We start from the raw sequence: 27,815 nt of genomic DNA, 5'->3' as shown, positions 1-27,815 counted from the left end.
CTGGGGCTACTCAGAGCCCAAAGCTCAACTTCGAGGAAGCACAGGAAGATGCTGTTGCTGCAAAAGATCACGGTGTCCAGGGGTCATGGTTCCACGTCACCCACGATAGCCACGGGCCTCAGCTTTGCTGTGGACTCAGGGTAGCCTCGAGGAAATCTGGAAATCCACCTCTGGTGGTGCAAAGACTTCAGCGTCCCACGGGAGCTTCAGCGATGCAGACCGGTCAGTTGCTTCTTTGGTGCCTGCCAAGCAGGGGAGTCACTCCTTGACCCCAAGGGACATTTCTTCAGTCTTCTAGTCAGGAGAGAACGTCGAAGGTCCAGTTTCGCGCCAGAGCAGGGGCAGGTAGCCCCTGCAACCGGTTTGAACTGGACTATGCACAGGGACACCAAATGTGCCCCCAGTGCAGGACTTCAAAGCACCTGAGAGTGCTCCCGCCCAGCCCCAATACACATCTGCCTGTCTGGGAAGGTGGTTACACCCCCCTTCGACAGGAAACTTATTGTCCAGGCCTCCCCTGCCGGAGTTTCGGTCAGCAGCAGGAGGCCAGACCCGTGTCTGTGGCAGAGGCATCCATTTTGTGATGCCAGGGCTCAGGAAAGTCCTACCGGGTTTGACCAGTGTGAACATGTCTCTCCCTCTAGAAGGGTGGAATGCTACCCTCGCCGCCAGAACTGGCGGGGGGTAGTATTCCAAAGCGTTTGACACCAAACAAACAAGTTACTTACCTTCGGTAACGCTTTCTCTGGTGGATACAGTATCTGCCTGTGGATTTCTCACCTTGTGAATATCCCCTGCGCCAGCATTCCACAGAACTTTTTTCCCCGAGCTCTCTACGCCGATGTGGACGTCATAATACCTCGGCTCCGCTCGCGACTCCGTATGACCTCACCGGAGCCATAAGAGAGCCACGTCGGCGTGATGACGTCAGTTCCACCATTTTTTCCGTGCCTCCGAGGCGAACAGGTGGACCGACAACAGATTCAAAGTATACACAGTATACAACATTCAAACAAATATACACAGTACATATACAAAAAGGAAAGCTAAGGAACATAAGCATTTCCTATAAGTGTACCAGATAGAAAGAAGACACAATGTAAAACATATGTCAAACAAGACAACCTTTAAGGTATACAAAGGTGGACAACGGGGAGGCGGGTGGGCCAGTGAGGAATCCACAGGCAGATACTGTATCCACCAGAAAAAGCGTTACCGCAGGTAAGTAACTTGTTCTTCTGATGGATACATCTGCCAGTGGATTCCTCACCTTGTGAATAGATTCCCACAGCAGTCCCACTCCCGGAGGAGGGTGTCCACCTTTCTATACCAAAACAAAACGTCCTGCAAGACAGAGCACGCAAAGTGGCCCTCCCTCCTCATCTCAGAGTCTAAGCAATAATGCTTTGCAAAAGTATGGAGGGAGGCCCAAGTCGCGGCTTTACAAATGTCTGCCACAGGAACACCCCTAGCCAAAGCAGATGTAGAAGATTTAGCTCTAGTTGAATGAGCTCTAATACCCTCAGGTGGAACCTTACCAGCAAGGGCGTAGCAGATCTTGATGGCTAGGATGATCCATCTGGACAGAGTACGCTTGTGCACAGCTTTTCCTTTAGAATGTCCAACATAGCCCACGAAGAGCTGATCCTCCAAACAAAAGTCTTTCGTTCTGTCCAAGTAAAAACTCACAGCTCTTTTTGGGTCCAGTCAGTGAAGTCTTTCCTCCTCCTTGGAAGGATGAGGAGGCGGATAAAACACAGGGAGAGTGACAGACTGCCCCAGATGAAAGGGAGTAACTACCTTAGGTAGGAAAGCAGCCCTGGTCCTAAGAACCATCCTTTCAGCATGTAAGGTTAAAAACGGGGGTTTAGAACTAAGAGCTTGAAGCTCACTCACCCTCCTTGTCGAGGTTATGGCTACAAGAAAGACCGTCTTAAAGGACAATAGCCTCAAAGGACAGCTATGAAGGGGCTCAAAAGGGGACCCCCATCAAGAAAGTTAAGACAAGATTAAGGTCCCACTGTGGCATTACAAAAGGAGTAGGTGGAAACCTGTTTGTAAGGCCTTTGATAAATCTTAGTACAATAGGATATTTAAATAAAGACGGCTGATCTGGAAGACATAGAAAAGCGATAAGGCCGATAGATAGCCTTTGACCATGGCCACAGCACAGCCCTGCTGAGCCAAGGAAAGAGCAAACTGAAGCACATTAGAAAGATGGGCTTTTAAAGGGTCAATGGATCTCTCTCCACACCATTTAACAAACTTAGACCACCGATATGAGTAAATGGACTTGGTGGAGTGTCGCCTGGCCGATAAAATAACAGAGAGAGAAGGAACTCAGGTTGCCCCGTTCAATCTCCAGGCATGAAGGTGCAGGCTCTGGAGGTGGGGGTGAAGAACCTGCCCCTCTGACTGCGAGAGGAGGTCTGCCCTGAGAGGGAGACGGAGCGGAGGGTGCGATGAGAGGTGAAGCAGATCTGTGTACCACACCCTTCTTGGCCAATCCGGAGCGACCAAAATAACTTGGGCCCGGTCTTGGCTAATCTTCCTCAGAACCCGAGGAATCAAGGGTATGGGAGGAAACGCGTAAAGGAGTTGTGAGCTCCAACTCAACTGAAACGTGTCCCCCAACGCCCCCTGCATCGGAAACTGTGGAATGACGGGCAATGCACGTTCTCGCGGGTGGCAAATAGGTCTATCCAAGGAGACCCCCACGTCCGAAAGATGTGACGAACCACATCCGGATGAAGCCTCCACTCATGGTCGACGGAGAACTGCAGACTGAGACTGTCCGCATGTACGTTCAACACCCCGGCCAGATGATTCGCCATCAAGCAAATCCGATGATCCTGAGCCCAGGACCAGAGCCGTAACGCTTCCCTGCAGAGACGATACAACCCTACTCCTCACTGCTTGTTGACATACCACATCGCAGTAGTGTTGTCCATCAGGACTTGAACCGACTGACCGCGAAGGGAAGGGAGAAAGGCCTTGAGCGCCAAACGTATAGCTCGTAATTCCAGAAGGTTGATGTGAAGCGACCTTTCCTCTGGAGACAAAAGACCCTTGATCTCCAGATCCCCCAGATGAGCACCCCACCCCAGGGTGGAGGCATCCGTTATTACTGTGGCCACCGATGGAGGAAGATGAAAGGGCTTTCCTTGAGACAGAGCCCCCCACGCCTCCCTGAGATCTCCGTTGTGCTGATACCACTGTCTGCGGAGGCACCACTGGAGTGCCCTCATGCGCCAGCGTGCATGGTTGACCAACAGAATGCAGGAGGCAAACAGACCGAGCAGACGAAGGACCTTCAGAACTGGAACAACCGCTCCATTGTGGAATAAAGGGATCATCTTCTGAATGTCGAGAATTCTTTGAGGAGGAGGAAATGCTAGACACACAGTAGTGTCCAGTACCGCCCCTATGAATAGGTTGCGTTGAGAGGGCACCAGGTGAGATTTGGGCACATTGATCGAAAAACCCAAGTCGAATAACAGCTGAGATGTTACCTGCAGATGATGTTGCACCATCTCTGGAGACTCTGCTTTCAGAAGTCAGTCGCCCAGGTAGGGGAAAACTGGAATCCCTGACCTCCTGAGATGAGCAGCCACCACTGCCATCACCTTCGTGAAGACTATAGGTGCGGTAGTAAGACCAAACGGAAGGACCGCAAACTGGTAGTGTTGCGACCCAACCGTAAAACGGAGATACTTCCTGTGCGACTTCAGGATTGGGATGTGGAAATACGCATCCTGCAAGTCGATCGACACCATCCAGTCTCCTTGCTGCAACGCTTGAAGAACTTGTGCAAGGGTCAGCATCTTGAATTTCTCCTGTTTCAGGTAAAAATTCAAGACTCTGAGGTCCAGGATCAGACACAATCTGCCGTCCTTTTGGGGAATCAGGAAATACCGGGAGTAGCATCACTGACCCCTTTCCTGCTCTGGAACCACCTCTATCGCACCTTTCTGAAGCGATGCAAGAACCTCCTTCTGCAGAAGAAGCAGATGGTCTTCTGAACAAAAACCTTGGCAAGGAGGGTAAGGGGGAGGAAACTTCCGAAAGGGAAGGGCGTACCCATTCTCCACGAGGTTCAAAACCCAAAGGTCCGTCGTGACCGATTTCCAACCTCGCAGAAAGTGGGACACCCGACCCCCCACAGGTCTCACATGATCTAGGATGGGGGATCTAGGGCTGCTTCCCTGAAGCTTCATTGGGAGCAGAGGAGGCAGAAGATGAAGATGGGTTGCGGCCAGAACCTCTCCGTCCCCTTTGCCTACCTCTATACGACCTATAGAGAGGATTCTGCTGCTGCTGCTGCTGTTGCTGCTGCTGAGGTTGCCAGAAGGTACGAAATGAGGACCTCCCAAATCCTCTAAATTTGTCTGAATCCAAATCCCTTAGCAGGAGTCTGTAAACCCAAAGACTTCACAGTAACCCTACTATCTTTAAACCTTTGCAAGGCGGAATCGGCCTTCTCCCCAAACAGTTTCTCTCCATCAAAAGGCAAGTCAATTAACGTGGCCTGAACATCCGCAGAAAAGCCGGAAGAACGAAGCCAAGATTGCCTCCTAGTGGCTATCGAAGACCCCATAATGCTAGCCACAGAATCAGCCGTGTCTAGACCCTACTGAATAACCTGCCTTGCAGTAGCTTGAGGGTCCGTGATCACCTCCATAAAAGAGGCTTTCTCTTCTTCTGGCAGCTTAGGGGCTAATAACTTCATAGAGTCCATCAGTGCATGAACATAGCGCCCCAATAAACAAGTGGCATTGGTCGATTTAAGAGCCATGCTTCCAGACGAAAAGACCTTTTGGCTGTTTGATCAGTCTTTTTAGAATCCCTATCCGCTGGCGTTTGAGGGAAGGCGCCTGACGATTGCTTCGAGCATGAAGCTTGCACCACAAGGCTCTCTGGGAAGGGTGAGAAGAAAGAAAGCTTGGATCCCCCAGAGTCACCCTGTATCTCCTTGCCACTTGTCTGGATACTGCAGGCGAAGAAAGAGGCTTGCGCCAAACGTACCTCACTGGCTCTAATATAGCCTCATTAAAAGGTAACAAAGGCTCTACAATTGACGAAGGTGAATCATCATAAGGGTTGTCTGGATTAGTACGTGGTGCTTCACTTAAATAAGTGTGGACCATATACTAAGCCAGCCTCCGACAGAGGGGAAAGGCTGGACTGGCCCGCCTGCTGGCTCCCTGACCCACGAGGACACTAGGTCTCACGCCTGCGGCCACGCAGAGGCTGGACAGCTTGCATGACTCGGTGGCAGAGCTGGACAGGATGTGGCTGGGTGCCTGTTCCGTAGCCGCGAAAGGGACAAAGGGCAGACTGAGGGGGTGAGTGGTAGCTGTGAGGCAAAAGGATCTGGCCGTAGTTCAAGACTCCTTGAAGCGCTCAAGCAATGAGTCTGCCTTGTCACCGAAAAGGCAGGTGCCATCAAAGGCATTTCCATCAGGATAGACTGGAAATCCCCTGAAAAGCCAGAAGTCCTCAACCAGGCGTAGCGTCGTAATGCTACTGACGAGGCAACCGTTCTGCCCAGTGAGTTGGTGGTGTTCAGACCACAACGAATAGGGATTTTCGCTGCATCTTTCCCATCCACAACTGCTTGGGAGAGCACGGCCCAAGCCTCCTCCGGGTGCTTAGGCAGCACCTACGCAACCCTATCCCAGATAGTATGGGAGTATCGGCCCAAGAGGCAAGCGGTATTCACCGACCGCAATGCCAAGCTGGTAGGAAGAAGACATTCTCTTCCCAAGATGGTCCAGTTTTTGGATTAACTAACAGGGGGTGTAGAAGGGAATGAGCCTTTGGAAGATGAGGCTTGGACAACCAAGCTCTCAGGGGAAGGATGATACGTTAGGAACGCTGGGTCGCCTGGAGCGGGGAAATGGCAGTGGGCCATTGTCTTGTCCACAGGAGCCCTTGTGCTGGGCTTGGACCAAGTGCCCAGAAGGACCTCAGTGGGGGCTTCATTAAAGGACAAAAGAGATTCGGAGGTAGAAGCCGCAGGTTGATTAACATCTGTCAGTAGGTTAGTCCTGACTGCCACTGAAGGGAGCTCGAGGTTGAGGACCTCGGCTGTCCTTCTCACCATCACTGAGTAGAAAAACCCTTCCTCCGTGGCCACGGTAAGGAGAGAAAGCAAGCCAGTGTCAGGGGAAATGTCCAACCCATTGGTCTCAACCAGGTCCATCCGGCAGTCCGTGTGGTCTTCAAACTGGTCAGTTAAAGAGTCCAGCTGCCCCTCCGAGTCCTCTTCACCGCCCCCTTGACCAAAATCAGCACCAGGGATGAACCCAGGGACTCAAGTCCCCCCTGGCGTCAGACCTGACGTCGATCCGGCACCGTGTCCACGTCGGGGATGGGGTTGACGCCAACCGGGGGCATGGTCGACGTCAGGAGCATTGTTGCAGGGATCAACGCTGGGGAAGGTCGAGTTGGCTCAACTGGCGCTGGTCTAGATCCGACAACGGATTTGTGAGTGCCCTTCGGAGCCGAAGCCACTAGCATCTATGGCCTGGGGCCCCCAACCGACTCTGCGGTGTCCGAAGGCTTTTCAGTGGAGCGGGGATGCCCAAGATGAGGTGCAGGGATTCATAAAATTGTCGTTATTGGGCAGTAGATGCTCTGGCTCCCGGAAGAGCAGGGAGACTGCAGTGCTAGAGGCACTCTTGTGTTCTGACACCACGTCATGACCTTTGACTACCTCCATTTTAATTGACTTTGGTGTTTTACTTTACCCTAGCATGAATGTATGATGTCTTGCATATGCCTTGTTTCTTTTGAAGATCTCTTCTCGTAGTTTTGAAGTGGGAGCTGTCACAGTAGAACAGCCTTGTCAAGAACAGAATGTGTGGGATGTGCATTTGAAAGCAAGAGAGAGAGAGAGAGAGAGAGAGAGAGAGAGAGAGAGAGAGAGAGAGAGATAGAGAGAGATAGAGAGAGAGAGAGAGAGAGAGATAGATAGAGAGAGAGAGAGAGAGAGAGAGAGAGAGAGAGAGAGAGAGAGAGAGAGAGGGGTGGAATGTACTTTTTGATCTCGAACTGCAGTGTTATGAGCAGTGGTGCACAAATGTGCACTATGTTGTACATTGAGAGATTAAGTATGTGATGCTATGGGCAGTGGTGCACAAATGTGCATTGTGTTGTACATTGGCAAGTATTATGAAGTTCTTACTATTGGCTTTGACATGGCCTCATGTCATCCTGAATTCTGACTCTGCCTTGCTTGAGCTTTTCTGCATGCACAGAGTGTTTGCAAGTTGCTTGGGTTAATCACGTTTAAGGTTAGTTTTGTGAGAGATTGTTGAATGTACCCTGGAAGGCTTTCGTAAGCTTCGTCAAGATAAAGGCTGGAACATGTGAGAATGTAGAGGGAATGTGGGAACTCCTTCTTGCCGTGGAATGCTTGCCTGGAAACTGGCCAGTTCCAGTAAGTTTCCTTGGCGCAGAGGGAAAGACTCTCAAACCTTCTAGTGTATTTTGAGATTATAAAGCTGAGGGTTTTTAACTTAGAAACCAGGATTTTGGAATCCGAATGGGGACGGATGCGTCTACTTCGGTACAGCGGAACCCTGGTTGCTGAGGCTCTTATCCCCTCCTGTTAAGTCCCCCGGTCTGGAGTGGGATAAGATGCAGTGTTTGCACCAGGTGAAGTATTGAGTTTTGATTATTGCCATTGTGATGTGTGGCCAGTGGCTTTGATCATTTGAGGTGTTTTCTCTATGATGCGTGAGTGAGTCAAGGTGCACATCCAAACTAATCATTTGATATATTTAGTGTACATATATCTTTCTGATCTCTTGCAGGATGTCCAGTATATTTTCTTGAGCTTTAGCTCATATTATGTGCTGCTTGTATTTCATATTCTTATCCATGCATTTAACAGTTGCATTTACCAAGTGTGTTATTATTGCTTGCATATAAATATATATCTCTATATACATTTGAATGTGGTTCATTTGACATCTGGCAAAGCCTTTCTGTTAGAGAGCATTGCATATATAAAACCCCAAGCCTTATTCTAAAAAGAGAGTCTTTGCATTTTGTAAGGTGAACCCCTTTTCTAGGTGCTTTTGTGTTTTATGTCTCTTATTCAGCTGTGTTTGAGTCACCGTGTGGGAGTGGAATTTGTGGAACTCTGTATTATCTGAAAGGCGAAGCAAGGCAGAGGCGTGGAGTCGTCTAGGAAGGAGGTTCCGGGGACGGAGCATACGAGCAACGAAGCTCAATGTCCTGCGTCACGTCACCCGACGGACGGGGTGAAGTCGAAGAACGGCTATGCTTCTTCGACTTCTTCTTGTGTTTACCTGACCTCCCCAAGGAATTGGAATGTGACAAGGGGTGCGGGCTCCTCAACCACTCTTGGGACCTTCCTCTCGAACAAGAACAGGAGAGACACGGCGCGGAGCGCAAGGCCTCCAACAGCTTTCGGGACCGCTCTTACAAAGCCTTCGGATTCATGGCCCGGAACTCAGAGTACGACTTCAAGTTGTGGTCACACTCCAGGAACCAAAGGCACAAGAGGTGCAGAGCCATAACGGACATCATCCTATGAAAGGAACAGCAAGGCTTGAAGCCGGTCCTACCCTGGGACCTCTTGACGCACCACGTGTCCAAGATTCAGAAAAAATCTTCACAAAAGTAAAAAAAAGGCTAGCCAAAACATGGCTAAGGGATAACTTTCTCTGAATCTGCGCTTAGGTATGCGTGGAAAAAGAAAGAACTGGCATCTGCCTGGGAGGCGTCTATATAGGTCCCGAAATGTCATTTATGTTGTGCACGAAACCGACGACGGACACAGAGCCGACTGACGCCACCTACCAACGCGCAGGGGTATTGCTGATGAAAAGTCTCCGGATCCAGACTGATGCCTGAGGTACATTCTAAAGTTAAGGAATGAACAACTAGAGTCTCTATCAGATTGCAAAACTATAGAATAAATAAAAATTTGGAAACAAATAATAATGTGTGCCACGTCTTTATTATACAAATTTGGGGAAGGTGTGGACACTAAAGGGGTGACATTTACTATTCCCACTCCACTCTAACCATATTGGGGGAAGTTGTATACTAAAGAGTTGAAATTTATAACATCCACTTCGAGATAAAACACTTTACATAACATATTACAAAATAAAAAGTCTTACATACACAAGCAATACTCTCACATTTTTTCTTATATAAAATTAACTGAAATGCTATCTAAAACACACTAATCTAAACTATAAATCTTTATACACATATTTTTATTTTAAATGATGAACTTACCATTTTAATAACTATTAAAAATCAATTTTGTTCAAAATATTTACTACCATTCTTAAACTTTAAACAATAAAATTAAAATAAATTCATAACACAAAACACGCACCTGAATTAAAAAAATAGATAAACTTTATATTATAAATCATTTAAAAAAAATGTAACTTAAAATTTAAATGTAATGTTTTTATAAACAAATAATTAAAGTATACAATTGATAATATTTTTTTAAATGTACATTTATTTTTAATGTAAAAATATTTCGAATATTCTACTTAAATACATTTTGTATGTTTTTAATATTTTATATTAGATTTTTTCCAATTTAACAAAAAATGTAATACCATTAAAATATATCTTCATTAACCTCAAATTAAAATATATTAAATATTAATATAATTAGAAAATGTAAAATATCTAAATTGTTAATTTGCATATCTTTCAAATGATCTTACAATTTAAATCTAAAAAATAATATTTAAAAAAATCTCCCCACCCTTATCCCCTAAAAACCCAATATCCAGCAACAAAAAACAAAAAATTACCAAAAATTCTATACATTAATAAAATTGAAATACAAATTAAAACAATTTCATGGGTCATATATCTCACTAAAAACACAAATTTAAAAAAGAATAAACACATAGATTGAAACGCACTACAATACATTACATACTAATTAACACTAGCAAACAATATTTACACCATCAATATTTTGTACAAAGATATTAAAAACAACACTAAAAACAAGATTTTTAACTTTGATATTCCTGCTCACAATTGTTTCGATGTCCTGCTATTTTTGACACAATATTTTTATATCACGATATTGTTTTTCTGATATTTCTTCCAATTACTCTTCAGAGAATTAAGACAGTGCCTCAGTTGGAGGTGAAATTTATAATGTTTTACCTCCTGACAAAGGGAGCCTTAGGTACATTTTGCCCCTCAGCAGTGGTACTCTGAGTAAATTCATCACCAGAGAAAGCTGAATCACTTGCTTCCTCCTTTTGAAGCCCCCCTCATGATCATTTAGGGCCTGATTACGAGTTTGGCGGTACGGGAGCAGACTGCCATGCCGGCGGCCTGCTTCCATACCGCCAAACCCGTGTTTGGGCTGCCCGCAAGATTACGAGTGTTTCTCGTGTCTGGCTGGCTTTTTTTGCCAGTCCCATAGTAGTGTCTCTGAAAATGGGCACTGACAAAAACCGTTCCTGCACGGCATGGACTGTAAAGTCCATGCTGTGCAGGAACTGGGGCGCATGCACACAGGGGACACATGTTGTAACACCATGCATGCACCCCATGGCTCTGAGGCAACAGGGGTCATCGTAGGGTGCCCTTTGTTTCCTCAGTTTTCAAGGAGGAGGAGCCGCCATGAAAACCGTGGTAGAGAAGAAACTCGTAATATGCTTGATGTGCCCACGGCAGTCCCACAAGCATATTGTTGCCTTAAGACCGCCGCGCCACTGTCACGGAACGGCAGTTCCCTGATGGCTATGGCGATCCCATGTTGGTCCAACTGCCCTAGTTGTAATAAGGTGGTCAGAGCACCGGTGTGGTGGTGGCTGGACCGCCACCACCATGTCCCTGCGAGTCTGGTGGTTGGAGGATCGCCAGACTCGTAATTAGGCCATTAGTGTTTTTGAAAAAAAAGTTCAGAAAAACGTTGTTGACTTTAGGAGAGTATGGAACAGAGGCAATATATTTATTCCTTTTGAGTGCCATGGGAGTATAACCTCTTTCTGCAACAAGGGCTATAGAGAGCCTTCTTCAGTAAATCAGATGTCCCCAAAAGTATGAAATTAGAATATTCACTGGATCAGAATGCAAAACAGAGACCCCAGATAGGAAAACAAAGGGAAAAATATAGATATGAAGAGAAAATAGGAGCAGAGATCTAAAGGGACTCGCTTTCACAGGACATGGTTTGCACTAGAAATCTCAGGGATAGTGGCCTCCAGGGGAGATAGAGTATGGTGAACTTGAGTCCCACTTGCTGGAGATTCGGTCTTTTCGCATTAAGTGATTCTGCCATTAAAGTGAAGCTTTCTTTAATTTTACAATAGCTTTTCTTACAACCATTTGATACACCCTTCTGCAAGGACTCCCAGCTTGATGATGAGCAATAATTCAAGTAAATTAATTTATGAAAGATCTAGTTGCTGACTAAGTATTTTTATATGCGCATTCTCAACATGAAGGCCACACAATTTCAGGATCCTCCAAAAGTGAGACAACTCCAATGAAAACTTTGATCTCTCCCTCCTTGATGTGCTACCAGTGGGGGGATGCAAGTGTTCTCCAGCTAACCTCTTTTACTCAATATTTCTTTTAACAGCTCCTGGGTTTCAATACCAAATGATGCTTATCCTTACTACTCCAGGTTGTTCACTGTTCTGCTGCACAGGAAAATCAATGCAAAATACAGCCTGTTTACCAAACAAGCTTGAAACTTCGGCGGCTTTAGGTCTTCTCACTCATTCTTTAAGGCATAAACAGAGCACCAAATAATATACTGCTGTGTTTTCTTATAAACTATAGTTTCAGTATATGTTTTTTTTTTTTTAACAAACAAGATCTTTATTGGTATCATCAGTCGTACAGCTCAACCCCTGCCTACATCCCTTCGGGCCGGCAGGGCCAAAGTAACAGTGCTAGGTGGCACGTAGGGGGGGCGGGGCAAAATACACAGCAAGCCGCCTACAACCCCATGTGGGGCCGGCCGCGTCAGGGTGGGGCAGCGGTAACGACACAGGGTGACTTAGATCTCGTTTTTTTAGGTTTTTCTTCTAATATAATCATTTAACAGACAGAACTAGGGAGGGGGAAACCACAAACCGTGAAGTGTGTGCCAGGGTATGCGCGCCGAGGTAGGTCGTGTTAGTATACGCCGTGGGGATGTAGACTGGGGGCGGGTCGGGGACGTCGTTGCTCATGCAATCCTGTTGTGTCTAACCTGGTGAGATTACTCTCCGCCTCCGCGCTAGGGGGGCGCACCCGGCCAGTGTGAAAGGAGGGATGCGATCCATTCGGTGTTGTGGTCAGAGTATCAGGACTCGTGGGAGCCGTGATCTTCCAAAGCCCCGGGCTGGAGGGGGTGGATGGGAGGGGGGGGTCCCCGGGCGGCAACAGCGGCGTCCCGTGCGTTCCTGTGGGGGGCCAGGCTTGGGTGAACTGAAAGAGTAGTTGGGTCCGTTCCATTGCTAGTGGGTACTTTCTCTGTCCCCGCGCCTCCTCCTCCCTGATTGCTTCCTCCTCCGCCGCCACCCATTTCCTTACCGCCCCCGCCCACGCCTCCCCAGTTGGTCCCTGGGGGTCTCGCCATCTCATGGCTATGGCCCGTTTAGCTAGCAACAGTGTGAGGGAAGCAAAGCGGGTGCGGGCTTTGAGAGGCTTAGGTTTGGGGAACAATCCCAGGGCCACCGCCTCCCAGGACTGTAGGTCTGGGAGCTGAGTTATCGCAGCGATCGATGTGAGGACAGCCGTCCAATACCGACTCAGTGACGGGCAGCTCCAGAACATATGCTGGAGCCGGGCATCCGGGGATCGGCATCGGGGGCACAAGATAGGGACATCCGGGTAAATACGTTGCAGGCGCGCCGGGGTTTGATACGCCCTATGCAGGATGTTATACTGGACATTTTTGAAACGCGCATTACGAGATACCTTCTTGGGAAACTCGAGGGCTCTCTCCCACTCTGTATCATGCAATGGTCTCCCGATGTCCTCCTCCCAGTGGGATCGAAGGGTGACCAGTGGTTGATTAAGTAGTTGTCTAATAGCCTTGTATAGCCATCGAACGAGGTGGCGACCGGTGCCCATATGGAGAAGCGCATGTATGACCGGGTGTGTCTCTGGCTCCCCCTTGGAGAGGTCCGCAATTGGCTGGAAATGTGCTATCCACTGCCTGTGGAGCAGGAATTGCCCTGGCGGCAGACCATACGATTCCGTGAGGTGGGCAAAAGGCATCAGCTGGTTTTCGGTGAATAGCGCCTCGGCCTCTGTGATGTCGCACTCCGTCCAAGGGCCGAGCTGGGCCGCCCGAAAATAGCTCTCCTGACATGGCCAGCCAACCAGGGGCAGCTTGGGAGAGTAGGCCGGCGTGCCGGGCGCCTTTTGATGAATCCGCACCATGCAACGTCTGGCCACGGAGACCTGAAGTGGGTAAGTGCGTCTCGGGTCGGAGCCAGGGAGTAGCAGTCGACACAATTCCGGTACGGGGACTTGGCCCTGTTGCGTATAGGTTTCTCCCATGTGGCGGTTAGCTGTCCAGTACGACAGCCATTGGAGTTGTGCTGCCAGAAAGTAGGATTCGAAGGCTGGGGCCCCCAGACCACCCTCCGTGGTGGGGAGCTGCAGTGTGCGCAGGGCGATCCTAGGCCTGCCGGCGCCCCAGATAAGGGAGCGCAGGAGTGTATCCAGGTCCCGGAAAAAGGTGTGAGGTGGGATCACCGGCAAGTTGGCGAAGTAGTATAGAAGGCGGGGGACCAGTATCATCTTTGCAAGCGCCACTCTACCTATGGGCGCCAGAGGGAGGGCTGTCCAGAATCGCACCGCTGATCTGAGCCCCGCCAACAGCGCACGATGATTACCATTAAACAAGTCAGCCGGGGAGTGATATAGCCGTACTCCTAGATATCGGGGGGCTGTGGAACCCACCGATAGCGTCTTCTCGCTGAGGCGGACCTCCCGCAGCTGGGACCCCGGGTGAAGAGGGTACACGACGGACTTGTCCCAGTTCACCCGCAACCCCGATGCCGCCGCGAAGTCCCGTAGCGCCACCCAAATCGCCGCAAGGTCCGCTGTGGCATCTCGGATGTAGAGGAGCAAATCATCCGCGTACAGGGAGACACTGTGTAACGTGTCTGCTATAGGTATACCCCAATCAGCTCCGCCCTCTCGCAGGCGTATGGCCAGAGGTTCCATCGCCACCGCGAAAATTAGGGGGGAGAGGGGGCAGCCCTGTCTGGTCCCGCGCTCGACTTGTAGTGTCGCGGATATATATTGTCCTATCCTGACGCGGGAGGTAAGATTAGTATAGAGAAGTTGAGTATATTTAAGTAAATTGGGACCTATCCCCGCTTTTCGAAGGACTGCGAATAAATATGGCCACGTGAGAGTGTCGAATGCCTTTTCAAGGTCCAAGATCAGGCACGCCGCGTTAGGATATCTGGTAGCCACCCGATCCTGGACATGAAAAAGACGCCGCAGATTTTGGGAAGTACAGCGACCCGGGACAAACCCACATTGATCCATGTGGATCAGGGGACTGAGGATCCCTTCATAGCGTGCAGCCAGAATCTTCCCCAATATTTTGCAGTCGGCAGAGAGGAGCGTAATTGGACGATAGGATGATGGCAATCGCGGGTCCCTGTGTGGCTTCACGAAGGACACAATGAGTGACTCGCGGAGAGAGCTAGGTAGTTCCCCTTTCTCAAACGCCGTTGCGTACATTGTGACAAGGCGCGGGGTCAGGAGAGATGAGAAGGCGCTAAAATACTCCAGGGGTAGACCGTCCAACCCCGGCGCTTTGCGACGGGCCATGGCCCGGAGAGCCTGTGAGACCTCAGATGCCGATATCTTCGCCTCCAGGGTGGCGTTGTCAGCTCTGGGAATGCATGGAACCTGTAAGGGGTCTAAAAAACGGGGAATGGCGTCTGGGTCGGTCGATTGTGGGGCCCGGTAGACGGTACTATAGTAATGATAAAAAACCTGGAGGATATCTGCCTGGGTCCTCACTACGTCCCCCAAGGGGTTAGTAATCTCCGTGATGGGGTGTAGGCCCGTATCCTGCTTCACTAGCCAGGCCAGAAGCGGTCCCGCTTTGTCTCTATCCCGGTGTACTCTGGCTGCGTAAGCTCTGAAGTTATACTTTCGCAGGGTGTTTAGCGCCTCGGCGTGCCGGGACCGTGCCGCAGCCACCTGTCGTGCCGACGCCGTCCCCCCATCCTCGCGCTGTGTGAGTGTCGCCAGGTGTCGCTCTGTGTCCGTGAGCAATCGCTCCAATGTGCGCTTTACCCCTATTATTTGTGTGATGCACGCGCCCCGCACCACCACCTTAAATGCATCCCACTCCGCCAGCCGGGTCGAAGCCGTGTCGGTGTTATTGGTAAAGTAGTCGTGAATTGTGCGTGCATGGTCATGTTTAAAAGCCGGATCTGTAAGGCAATCCCGTGGGAGACGCCATGTGGGAACCGGAGGAAGCGGCGGCCGCCAGTGTATCCGTATGACATGCGCATCGTGGTCGGACACTACTCTCCCTAGATAATCTGTCTCATATATTTTTGGGATGAGCATCGGGGAGCAAAAAAACCGGTCCAGTCGGACCCGTAAATTATGGGGGATGGAATGGAAGGAGTACAGCCTGGTGTGAGGGTGGTGCGCTCTCCATGCGTCCACCAACCCCCAGTTGCTCTGTGAGTTTTGAAGCTGGGGAATGGCGTGGAGGCGGGTGAGACCTATCAAGGGCAAGATCTAGTACACCGTTATAGTCAACCCCTAGGATCCAGGGAATGGATGGGAACTGTGCCAATACCCCCGTCAAAGCCTCCCAGTATCGCTCTTGCTCGGTATTCGGCGCCACCCCATGTAGCAGTACATATCTCCCGTCTTTGTCTACCACCCTACTAATTTCCTGAAATGGGGTACCCGGGCGTAACCAGATGAGCGCCCCCCGCGCGTAAGCAGAAAACTTGGTAGCACATAGGGTTCCCCTCCATTTGGCCTGCAATTTACCCGCTTCTGTGGCCGTGAGGTGAGTCTCTTGGAGAAACGCTATGTGCGCTTGTTGCCGTTTGATGTATGAGTAAATGGCATAGCGTTTGCGCGGTGTATGTAGGCCCCTGGTGTTAAGTGTGAGGATGCTAAGTTCCGTGTTGGGCATGGGATGAGGTTCTAGCGGGTGCAAAGCGGCCTAGTGGTGGCGCTCATGGGGAGTGCAACGGTCCCCGAGTGTCCGTGCCCCAGCTGAGAGGGTGGTGTGGGGTGGCGCTGGCGTCGTGATGTCGAGCGTGTGCCTCGTACGTGGTTTCCTTAGGGTTGTAACTGTTACGGGGAGGGGTAAACCAATAAGTAACTAAAACCAAATTCGGGAAACCGTCCCAATACGTGGGACCCATCAGCAGAGCTAATGTGTCCAAACAGTCTTTTCCCAATCTAGGGATCGGAATCTTCTGAACAAAAACAATGAGGGTGACAGGCGTCGCCGGGGCTGGAGCGCGCCGGGCATTCGTAGGAGTGTTATTCGTCGCCTGGTTGAGTGGCTAAACCAGGTATAGAGGTGCTGGAGCCGTGTGAACCTGTCAGTTCGTGTGCATACAGAGTGCAAGTCGTGTGGGTACCTGTGGGTCCATGACTCTTCGGTGTGGGTGTTTCTTCAGCCCGTGTCCGACTGTAGCATAGTGTCCGGGACTGTTAGGATGGAGGCCGCGGGGGATCGCGCGCCGGGGGGGTTCCCCCCTTCTTCCTCTTCCTCCGAGGTGAAGATATGAGGGGCTCCATCCAGTACCTCACCGGTGGCGTCCGGCCCCAACGCCACCACCGCCTGCACGGCCCTGCTTCGCTCCTGGAGGATCTGGTCCGGGCTTGGAGAATGCTCTGTACGTTGACCGCGGAGATCTCGGCTGCCGTGCCACCGCTGGGACCGTGTTCTTCGTGTCTTGCGCCTGCCGGGGCGCAACCCGGCCCGAGGGTGAAGGCTGGCCGGGGCCTCCCGCGGTGCCATCTGGTAGTGGTGATCCGCCCAGTCGGCGGCCTGTTCAGCAGCCGTGAAGAAATGAGTGGTGCCTTCGTGAATGACTTTGAGACGGGCCGGGAACAGCAGTGAATATGGTATGTTATTGTCCCGCAGCTGGCGTTTCACCTCCAGGAATGATGAGCGCTGTTGTTGGACTGCCCTGGCATAGTCGGGGAACACCATAACATGGCTGTTTTCCACTTGTAGAGGTCCCTTGATTCGGGCTGCTCGGATGGCCGCGTCTCTGTCCTGAAAGTGGAGGAACTTGGCGAGCACCGGCCGAGGCGGGGCCCCGGGGCGCGGTCTGCCCGATGGTACCCGGTGAGCTCTCTCTATGGTGAAGAAGACCGTTCGGTCCGTTTGAGGGGTGAAGGATTTGACCCAAGTCTCCATGAAGTCCCGTGGTGTCGCCCCTTCAATTCCTTCAGGAAGACCTATCACCCGAATGTTGCATCTGCGGGAGCGTCCCTCTAAATCATCGAGGCGTTCCTCCATGGTGGTCTGGCGATCCTGCAGTGTCCGCATCGTAGTCTTGTGGGCCGTCACCAGTGGTGTGAGCTCCGAAATCGAGGTCTCCCCATCCCTCACCCGGTCCGCCAGCTTCCGATGGTCATCTCGCAGCAGGCTGATGTCTGTGGTGATGGACCCGAGGCGTTCCTCCATAGAAATCCGGGATAGCTCGATGGCCGCTAGCACCTGGTCAAGCTTGGCTGTGATTACTGGATCCGGTTGCGTGGCCGTGGGCGTCTTTATCACACTGGCTTGCGGTCGGCGCTCCGGCGCCGTCTCCGGCATCGTGGTCTGCTGTGCCGATCGTGTTTTCCCCATGTCTAATCGACACCTAGCGATCTCTCGCTGCGAGGGTGTAGCGAGGTGTGGGCGCGAGTCCTCCCCGGGGGCCACCACCGTCTCCGGCGGCCTGCTGGGCGTTCGTTTCGCGTACAGGAAACAATGTGTTCGTATATCCCCTCCTCTGCCCCGGCCGGGGCCCCCTCGCCGGGTCGCCAGTGGGAGTTATACAATTGGGAAGCGGGTGCTTGCCCACGGGTCGCGGGGTCTCACTGCGCAGCCGGCCTCTGCCGGTCCCCGGGCATCGCCTGTCCCAAGCGCAGGGGGGTGGGGGGGGGGGGGGCAATCCTGACTGTAGAATGCACCCCCAGGTGGTCAGGCGTGATGTCCCCAGACTCCGAGCGGTATGCGGCTCCTGCCCACCGCGTCCTCGTGTAGGCACCGTCGTGGCCTGGCTTTTCCGGCGCTACCGTGGGCTCTGTCTGTGGGTCTTCGCCGGCCCTCGGGGTGGGGGGGGCGACCCGACGATGACGTCGTCCGGCCGGAGTCGGCGCCGTACCGGTTTCGTGCCCCTCACTGTGCTCCACTATGGCCTCAGACGCGGCTCCGCTGGTGCTCTGCGGCGGCCATGTTAGGGTCAGGCGGGGGTCCCCGCAGCATCCGGGCCCCTCCACTGTCCTCCCGTGGCCCGATGTCACGCGGCCCCCTTTGCCCGTTGCAGCCCCGGGGGGCCGATACCTCCACTCACCCCTTGCACCACCTCCGAGGTCGCCTGGCGGTCGGTCTGGTCTGAGGGGACATCCGCCACCCCCCCTGGCCGGGGGACGTCTCTTTCCCGTGTCCGCACCTTCCGCGGTCATCTCCAGGGATGGCCGGCGCTTTCTGCCCAGTTCTCACGCTCCGCCGAGCGTTATCTGCTGGCCGCCGCCATCTTGTCGCTATGGCCTCTGTCGTCTCGGGGGTGACTGGCGCCGACGTAGCACTTTACCCGGGAGTAGTGAGTGCCCCAGGCTGTTCCCCGTCGTCCGCCGCCGTTCCGGTGCTGTTATGCGCAAGCACCCTGCCAGGGCCACACAGCGTGTCGGCCCGTGAGCTGTCCGGCCAGGAGGGCGACACTGCCATTCACCCCACGCTCTTCCTCCGGGGATATCCGAAGGCGCCGTTGATCTCGGGCGCCCACGGCCAGGGGGGGGGGGGGGGGGGGGGGGGCGTCCGACCCCGCATCCGCGCCCCCCGCGATCTCCTCCGGGGGTGGCCGGCGCTGTCGGCTGGGTTCTCCTGCTCCGTTGGGCACTATCTGGCAGTCGCCGCCATATTGCCTCGGCGGCCTCTGGTAGCTCGGAGGTGTTTGGCGCCGTCGGACCTTCTCCTTCGGGAGCGGCGGGCGTCTCGGGCGGCCCTCCGTCTTCCGCCTCTGTTCCGGTGCCAGTATCTGTGGTCACCTCGCCAGGGCGACGCTGTGTGTTGGCTTACGGGCTGCCCAGTCGCGGAGCCCTAGCAGACTGCCTCCGCCATCGTGGCTTGCTCGGCCACGCCCCCTCATAGTTTCAGTATATGTTTTATACAGTGTCAATTTGGAACAATGCTGGATGTCAAGTTTGAAGCTTAACCTTGGTGTTAGGTATTTTAAAAAGAGCTTCAACCGAGCAGGAGTCCATGATTGCAGCAAATCGGTGTTGACATTTGATATTTTAAAAGCAAATGCGACATTCCTACAGCATACATATTTTGGCGATCCTTGTTCAAATGTCTCTATTTTTAATAAGGATCGTAGGGTACCTTGTTCCGCATGGATGTGATTGTATGCCCATCTTATGATATTAGTGATTCCTCTGGCATATGAACTAACTAGTGAGAGTTCAAGACGAAGAGCTCGTACTGGTACAGCTTGTGACATCTTAGTTCGTTTCCGGAGGACTTTCCCTTCTTTCAAATCAAAATGTTTCCATTAACTTAGTGGAATATATTTGTGTGCGTATGATAGTACTGGCATGATCTTAGCGCTGTATACTTGAAGGAGAGACGAAAAGTGCCTTTGGCCGGTCGAGGCGTATAATCGTGAAAGTGCCCCCACGTGGACGTCAACTTTTCAGCTTAGGTTCTGTATATGGAGCAGATTTTGCAGAGATTGTGTAAACATTTGCCCTAGGTATGTGTACTCCTTTGCCACTTCCAGCGATTTTCCCCCTAAAGTCCAATTGTATTTGACAAACCGTTTCCTTTCTGAGAGTGAGACTATTTTTGTTTTGGTAATGTTCGGTATTAAATAATTCTCTTCAGTATATTTATAGAGTGCTTGGAGATTCCTTTGTAGACCAATTGGCGTTAAATCTAGGATGACTACATCGTCTGCATACAGCAAGGTGTAGATTTTATGGGATGCGATTTTAGGTGGGAAATTGCAGACTTGTTTGAAGCTTTCTGGCAGATCACTAAGATATAGGAAAAACAGTAAGGGAGCTAGAAGATATCCTTGTCTGAGGCCATTTGGTGTAGCTATTGGGCTTGTAAGACCCTTCCCCCTCCCCATTTGGACTTGACACCAAGTCCCTGAATATAATGATGTTATTAAATGAAGGAGGTTATCCGGGATTCTCATTTTACGGAGTTTCCTCCATAGTGTTCCTCTGTCCACCCTATCAAATGCAGTCGTAAAGTCGATGAAAACTGCATACACAAACTGAGATTTTGAGGTTACATATTTGTCGATTATTGTTTGCAACACTGCAATGTTATCTGTGACCGAATGTTTTGGTCTAAACCCAGCTTGATATAGGGGAATTAAGCCTGGGGAGAATGCCCAGTATGTAAGATGCTCTAATACTGCTGCAGCAAAATATTTCCCTGTTGCATCCAGGAGAGCTATTTGCCTGTAGTTACAGGGGAGCATCCTTGAGCCCTTCTTAAGTACTGGGATTACGATGCTCCCCTTCCAAGATTTTGGGACTTCCCCTGTATCAAAGATATGGCGAAAGAGGGGTGCTAAGAACTTGCTCCATTCTTTAGGATTGCTTTGGAGCACGTTAATTGGGATTTGGTCTGAACCTGTTGCTCCCGACGTTGTTGCCTTTTTTTATATAGAGTTCGACTAGAGAAGGAGATGGAGCTCCGTTATCTAGAGTGTTTACTTGCCATTCCGTTCGTACTGTCTGGAGTCTGATTTAATTTATATAAATTGGTTAAATATTTTTCCCATTCTGTGCGGGGTACTGGGATTGAATGTAATGATTTTTTTGTGCCTGTTTCTTTGGCGATTTTATTCCAATATGCACGTTGGTTATTCTGTTTAGCAGCTATCTGAATATCCATCCAGTTTTTGTCCTGTATTTTTTTCGATTTTTTTCTTTTTCTCTCCTGCGCCTTTTTTAAATTTATTAATTTCACGTTGTTTTGTTTCAGAGAATTGAAGGAACTGTGAACTTATTAATTTATCAGCGATCCTGTGTCAGTCCAACTGCCCCACTCGTAAAACTGCAGGTGGGCCCACAGTGTGGCAAAGGTTAGACCGCCACCGCGAGTATGGCGGTCCAACGGATGGCTGTACTGGTAATAAGGCCCTAAGTATCAAGCAATAGACAAAATCATATCAGGCTGTAAAAATACTCATTCTCTAACATGCAACAATAACACACATTGTCGGGCTGAGCAGAAATACTATATTCAGACAAACGCCTACTGCTTAGCCAATCATCTATCAAATTAACCATTCAGAGCAAAGAAAGGTTTCCGAATCACTCACTGTACCACTGAAGCTCTGTTGCCAACACAGCTTACTCACACCGTTCCAGCAACTAAAAAGGGCAGTAAAAGAAATAAACAGCCATATAACCTCTTACCTTCAAACTTAAGTAAGTGTCAAGAGGTGGGAAAGAGGTTTTCAAGATCCCTCGAAAGAATGCTGGGCCTAAATTGTTGTCAGGTGGACTGGTCCATGTAGCTGAGCTCAGACTTTACAGGAAGAGAAACAAAGAGGTAGATGTTAGACAATTGACAGAAGTGAGCAACAAACAATGTGCCCCGGTGGAGCTAGACTCACTTATAGAACATACAATTCCAAAATACATTACTCCAGGAGCTACATGTGAGTAGACCGACTGGGAGTTCTATAGAGAGTGTGAGTTATTTTGGGAAAACTGAAATTATGTTAAAACCTCCTCTCACCAACCATTTATATCGCTCTTTACATCTACCCAACTGATATGCCAGTCTCATAGTTCAGTTTTCAGCACCTGTCCATGAATCAATTTTCTGTCAAAAAAATTGTTCCCTTTTATTCCCCAAGGGCATGTCATGTTGCAACATGATTTACTACCATCTTGCTTTGGGTGCAGGATTGCTGTAGATAGGGCATTTGTACCAACGTTTGAGGCTGGGATTGTCTGAGCCATGACGTGACTACTTTTATTTTAATGTTTGCTATAATATATGATTCCACAGACATATTTACAATTTCCAAAGTGTCCACAAACTATTTTATTGTGTCTAGAAGGCCTAAAGTCAGTGTGAATCTAGTTCAGGTTACACATTTTCTGCAGTAATCATTGCAAATTCTGCCAAAGGTCTCTTAGTGCTTTACCAGGAGTTTACAGCCTTGGTATCTATGACCACATTGGAAGCCAGTCCTAATGAACAAGTTACTTACCTTTAATAACAATCTTTTTGTTGGATTCTCTACCTACCTGCACATTCCCCACAAATGAATCCGGAAAGTTGAAATATCTCTCCTGTGAGAATAGGTAACACTTTGGCTCTGGCTACAAAGGCTATAAAGCACCACAACAATGCAAAAACTTCAGTTTCCTGTCCTTTTTCCACACCCTCAGAGGGGAAGACGAGGCTGATGAGATTTACAAAAATAAGTGTACCAAAACTGACCAAATGGTATTATAAGTTGCAAGACCATGCCTCAGAACAGAGTGGCTGAGGGGTCAGAGAGGAATCTGCAGGTAAATACAGTATACGCCAGAAAGATAGCTACCAAAGGTAAGTAACCCTCTCTTCTCATAGCAACCTGCACATGCAAATTATTCACCTAATGATCAAATCAAAACATCCTGCCACACAGATCTGCCAAAACGTCAATCCCTTCACACTTCAGAGTCAAAGCAATATTGCCTGATGAAGGTGTGGACTGAAGCTCAGATTGCCATCCTGCAGATATTCAGGATAGAAAAACCCCTTGGCCCTGCTGAGGAATTGGCCTTCACCCAGGTGGAATGGAACCTGATGCCCTTTTGAGGCTCCTTCTTGGCAAGAGTGTAGCAATTCTGGATGCACAGCACGATGAAGCTGGAAAGAAAAAGTTACTAACTTTGGATAACAATCTTTCTTAGGGAAACCCAATCTATCTGCAAGTTCCTCACCCTATGAGCATTCCCTGACACCAGTCTTTACCTGGAAACATTTCTGAAATAGCTCCTCTGTGAGGCAGAGAGCACCAACTCCATTTTGACATCAACAAAAAATCAACCTATTGACGTCACCTGGGTTAATGTCGCCTAACCAATGCTCCAATAGCAGTTTCCTGCACATTTTGTCTGCACCAACAAGGTAAAAGGACGAGAAATGTGTTATTTGAACACTTGCAAATATACTAATGAGATGTGTAACTTGTAAGATATTAATGAACAAGTTACTTACCTTCGGTAACGATGCATCTGTAGGTGACATATGTAGTTATAGATTCCATACCTTAGAATTATCCCCAGGCGTCAGACTGGATCTGGAGACATTTTTTCTTAGCAGTACCCCTGCGCGTCGGTAGGTGGCGTCGGTCGACTCCACGTTCGTCGTCGTCATCATGGTCGCTGGGATGACGTTGCGATGTCTACTTAGACGCCGCCCCTGCACGCTGACATCAGTTCTGACACGACTTTCCACTCCAGAAGCGCAAAGTCATGCAAGACACTGACCACTGGTGCATATAACTAGGGCCCTGTAAGGGAGTCCCTATGCCTAGAAGTCAGTTCACAGAGCGGGGAGGATGGATGGGGCAGTAAGGAATCTATAACTACATATGTATCTTACAGATACATCGTTATCGCAAGTAAGTAACTTGTTCATCTGAAAGAGACTGTAGTTAAAGATTCCTTACCCTAGAATAGATACTCCAGCAATACCAACCCGGAGGAGGGTCTGTGAACCAAGTTCACTCTCTCCGGACTTGGCTGTTCAGGCAGCAATGCCTGGTGAACACGTGCAATAATGCACACGTGGCTTGCTGACAGATATCAAGTAAGGGAACTCTGCATCCCAAAGTAGTAGTGGCTCCGTCACCCTGGTAAAATGGGCGTGCAGTCCTACTGGAGGCTCTTTTTAGCCAAAGACTAACAGATCTTGATACATAGGACAACCCATTGGGATATGGTACGTATTTGCACTGCCCGACCTTTCTTAGCTCCCACATAACCCATGCAGATCGTCCACCTGGAAGTCTTTTGTACTGTGAAGGTAGAAAGACAGCGCATGCTGGTCCAGACGGTGGAGTCTCTCCTCCTCTTTGTAAGTGTGCAGAGGTGGGAAGAAGGTGGGCAATGTGATGATCTGACCTATGTGGAAGGAAGTAACTACTTTGGGCAGAAAAGAGGGCCTAGTACAGAGGACTACTTTGTCCGGATGGACAGCAAGAAGGGGGGGTTTATAAGATAAAGCCTGAAGCTCACTCACCCTGCGAGCAGAAGTGATGGCAAGCAAGAAAGCAGTCTTCAAAGTGAGGAGATGAAGAGGAAAATTATGTAGTGGCTTAAAGGGAGCACACATAAGATAAGTGAGCCCAAGGTTCATGTCCCACTGGGGCATTACGAAAGGAGAAGGAGGAAAGATATGAGTAATGCCCTTTAGGAATCTGTTAAAAATTGGGGACTTGAAAAGAGAAGGCTGATCAGGAAGGCGAAGAAAGGCCGAAATGGCCAAAAGATAGCCCCTAAGACTGCCCAGAGCAGAGCCCTGCTGGGCCAAGGAAAGAATGAAGAGAAGAACCTCTGAAAGAGAGGTAGAAATGGGATCCACAGCCTTTGCTGTGCACCATGCCACGCTCAATCTCCATGCAAGGATGTGAAGGCTGGACAGGTTTGGGTGGAGGACCGTCCCCTGCTGCTAAGACAGAAGATCCTCCCGAAGACGCAGTCTGCTCGGAGGATCGATGGCCATGCTCAAGAGCTCGGGGTACCAGACTCTTCGAGCCCAGTCCAGAGCCACAAGGATTACTTGGGCCGGTAGTGCTTGATCTTCTTCAGGACACTGGGTAGAAGTGGGATAGGTGGAAAGGCGTACAGGAGGCCGCAATTCCACTCGCGACGAAAGGTTTTGCCGAGTGAGTGCTGCCTTGGAAACTCCAATGTGCAGAACAGCTGACGTTGCCCGTTCTCTACGGTGACGAACAGATCTAACCAAGGCCCTCCCCGCTGCTGAAAGAGAACTTGCAACACCCCTGAGTGAAGACGCCATTTGTGATCCATCATGCACTGGCGGTTGAGTTTGTGCGCCCTGGCGTTCGGTGAACCTGCTAGGTGTTGAACCACCAGGGATATGCCCTGATGTTCCAGCCATGTTCAAAGGCGAAGAGCCTCTTGACATAGGGACCACGACCCCACCCCACCATGTTCGTTGCAGTACCACATGGTGGTGGCGTTGTCTGTGAACACCTGCACTACTCTTCCTTTGACAGAGGGAAGGAATGCCTCCAGTGCAGGACAAATCACCCGGAGCTCCAGAAGGTTGATGTGGAGCCCGGACTCTGCCAGAAACCAGAGGCTTCTGATCTCCGCCTTCCCCATATGGCCACCCCATCCCAGAGGTGACGCATTTGTCACTACTGTGAACTCTGGTTGGGGAAGGGAGGGGGACCTGCCGCTGACCCAATCCTATTTCATGAGCCATCACTTGCAGTCCACTCCGAGATCTGCACGAAATTGGAAAGATTTCCCTGATGCTGCGCCCACTAGAACTTAAGGTCCCACTGCAGAGCCCGCATATGCCATCTGGCATGATTTACCAGCAGGATGCATGAGGCAATGAGGCCCAGCAGCCTCATGGTCATTCTCACGGAAATCCGGGATAGAGGCTGAAACATCGGTATCATAGCCCGAATATCCCGGACTCGCTGCTTGGGAGGATAGATCCAAAACTGTGCTGTATCCAGAACCGCCCCAATGAAAAGGAGCTTCTGAGAGGGAATCAGGTGCGACTTCTGCACGTTGATAGTGAACCCCAGCAAATGAAGGAGGTCCACCATAGTCTAGAGGTGGGAAACAACAGCCTGGGGCGAGCCTGCCTTCAACAGCCAGCCGTCAAGATAGGGGAAGACTGGAACCCCTGATCTGCGCAGATGAGCTGCGACCACCTCCATCACTTTTGTGAACACCTGAGGGGCACAGGTAAGGCCAAATGGGAGCACGGTGAACTGAAAATGCTCGTGGGCTACCGTGAACCATAGGTAACGCTGATGGGCAGGCAAGACTGGGATGTGAAAGTAAGCGTCCTGCAAGTCCAACGCTACCATTCAGTCTCCAGGGTTGAGGGTAGACACGGCCTGAGCCAAAGTTAACATCCTGAACTTTTCCTTCTGGAGGAAGCGGTTGACGTCCCTGAGGTCTTAGACAGGACGCAGGCCTTTGTCCTTCTTCGGCACCAGGAAGTATTGGGAGCAGCAACCACGACCTACTTCTGGCACAGGGATGCGTTCTATAGCTCCCTTGGCCAAGCTGTAACTTCCTGGCGGAGAAGGGCCAAATTATCTTCCGACATACGATGGAGTGTAGGTGGCATAGAGGGAGGGGTATCCTCGAAGAGGAGGGAGTAGCCCCTTCATACTATCTGCAAAACCCACCTGTCCGACGTGATGTTGCGCCAGTGGGGGAGGTGATGGCGGATCCTGTCGCCCACTGGCAAGTGGAGGCCCTGAAAAGTCAGACTCTGAAGGGTTGGAGGCTGCTGCAGGGGGGGGGGGCATTGGTGGACTGGCCTGCCCGCTGGCCCCCAGACCCACAACGTTGGGTCCCACGTTCTCGGCCGTGCAGAGGCTGGATAGCTTGCGCAGGCCTGTGGCTCTGGGTGGAGCGTGGTGGGGCACACCTTCCATAGTCACGAAAGGGGCGAAAGGCAGACTGCATGGGGCGAGAGATGGCAGCGAGGCCAAGGATCTGGCTCCCAAGGGTAGGGTGTTGGGAGAGGAAAGTGGGGTCGACCAGGGCCGGGCAGTGGCGTCGGGCAACCATCCTATCCACAGGAGACCCTGTGTTGGGCCTGGACCAGGTGGACCAGGCGCCCAAAAGGATGTCCGTTAGGGCTTCATTGAATGAGCCCTAGAGTCCTTGAAACACTCAAGCACGTTGTCCGACTTGTCGTCAAACAGGCGACGGCCATCAAAGGGCATGTCCAAAATGTCGATTGAACATCCCCAGAGAAGCCATTGGACCTCTAGCAGGCGTAGCGCCTCAGAGCTACCGACGTTGAAATCGTTCTACCCAGTGAGTCTGCAGTATTCATCCCACAATGGATGGCGAACTTTGCTGAGTCTCTACCCTCTGTGACAGCTTGGGTGAGCATGGTCCGGGCCTCCTCCAGGCACTGCGGCAGCACTTGCGCAACCGTGTCCCACACAGAGTGTGTGTAACGGCCCAAGAGACATGCGGTCTTCACCGTCCGCATTCCTAAGTTGGCGGGAGAAAACATCTTCTTCCCAAGATGGTCCAGCTTCTTGGATTCCATATCTGGGGAAGCAGTAGGGAATGCACCTTTTGATGTTGAGGCTTGGACCACCAAGCTCTTTAGGCTATGGTGTTGGGAGAGGAAAAGTTGGTCGCCTGGGCCAGGCGGTGGCGTAAGGGCAATCATCCTATCCACAGGAGCCCCTGTGCTTGGCTTGGACCAAGTGTCCAGAAGGATGGCCATGAGGGCCTCATTTAAAGGCAGCAGGGGCTCCGAAGAGGCCGCTGCCGGCTGAAGCACCTCAGTCAGGAGCTTAGTCCTGACTGCCACTTAGGAAGCTCAAGGCCTCAGCCGCCGTACGCAA

General features: G+C 50.6%; 1 protein-coding gene across 2 annotated transcripts in view; it reads right to left on the bottom strand.

Annotated features, from left to right (window-relative positions):
• Positions 1–27,815, bottom strand: part of GLB1L2 (galactosidase beta 1 like 2) — a 1,021,913-nt gene that overhangs the window by 134,552 nt on the left and 859,546 nt on the right. For both annotated transcript variants that reach the window (XM_085647243.1, XM_085647244.1), the window contains exon 17: positions 21,640–21,751. In XM_085647243.1, coding sequence (XP_085503369.1) covers positions 21,640–21,751 — 112 coding nt within the window. The remainder of the gene's footprint in view (positions 1–21,639; positions 21,752–27,815) is intronic.

Source organism: Triturus cristatus, chromosome 3_2, assembly GCF_964204655.1.
Source record: "Triturus cristatus chromosome 3_2, aTriCri1.1, whole genome shotgun sequence".
NCBI lineage: Eukaryota > Metazoa > Chordata > Amphibia > Caudata > Salamandridae > Triturus > Triturus cristatus.
The sequence above is the reverse complement of the archived record's forward strand: the minus strand, read 5'-3'. Positions and strand labels throughout refer to the sequence as shown.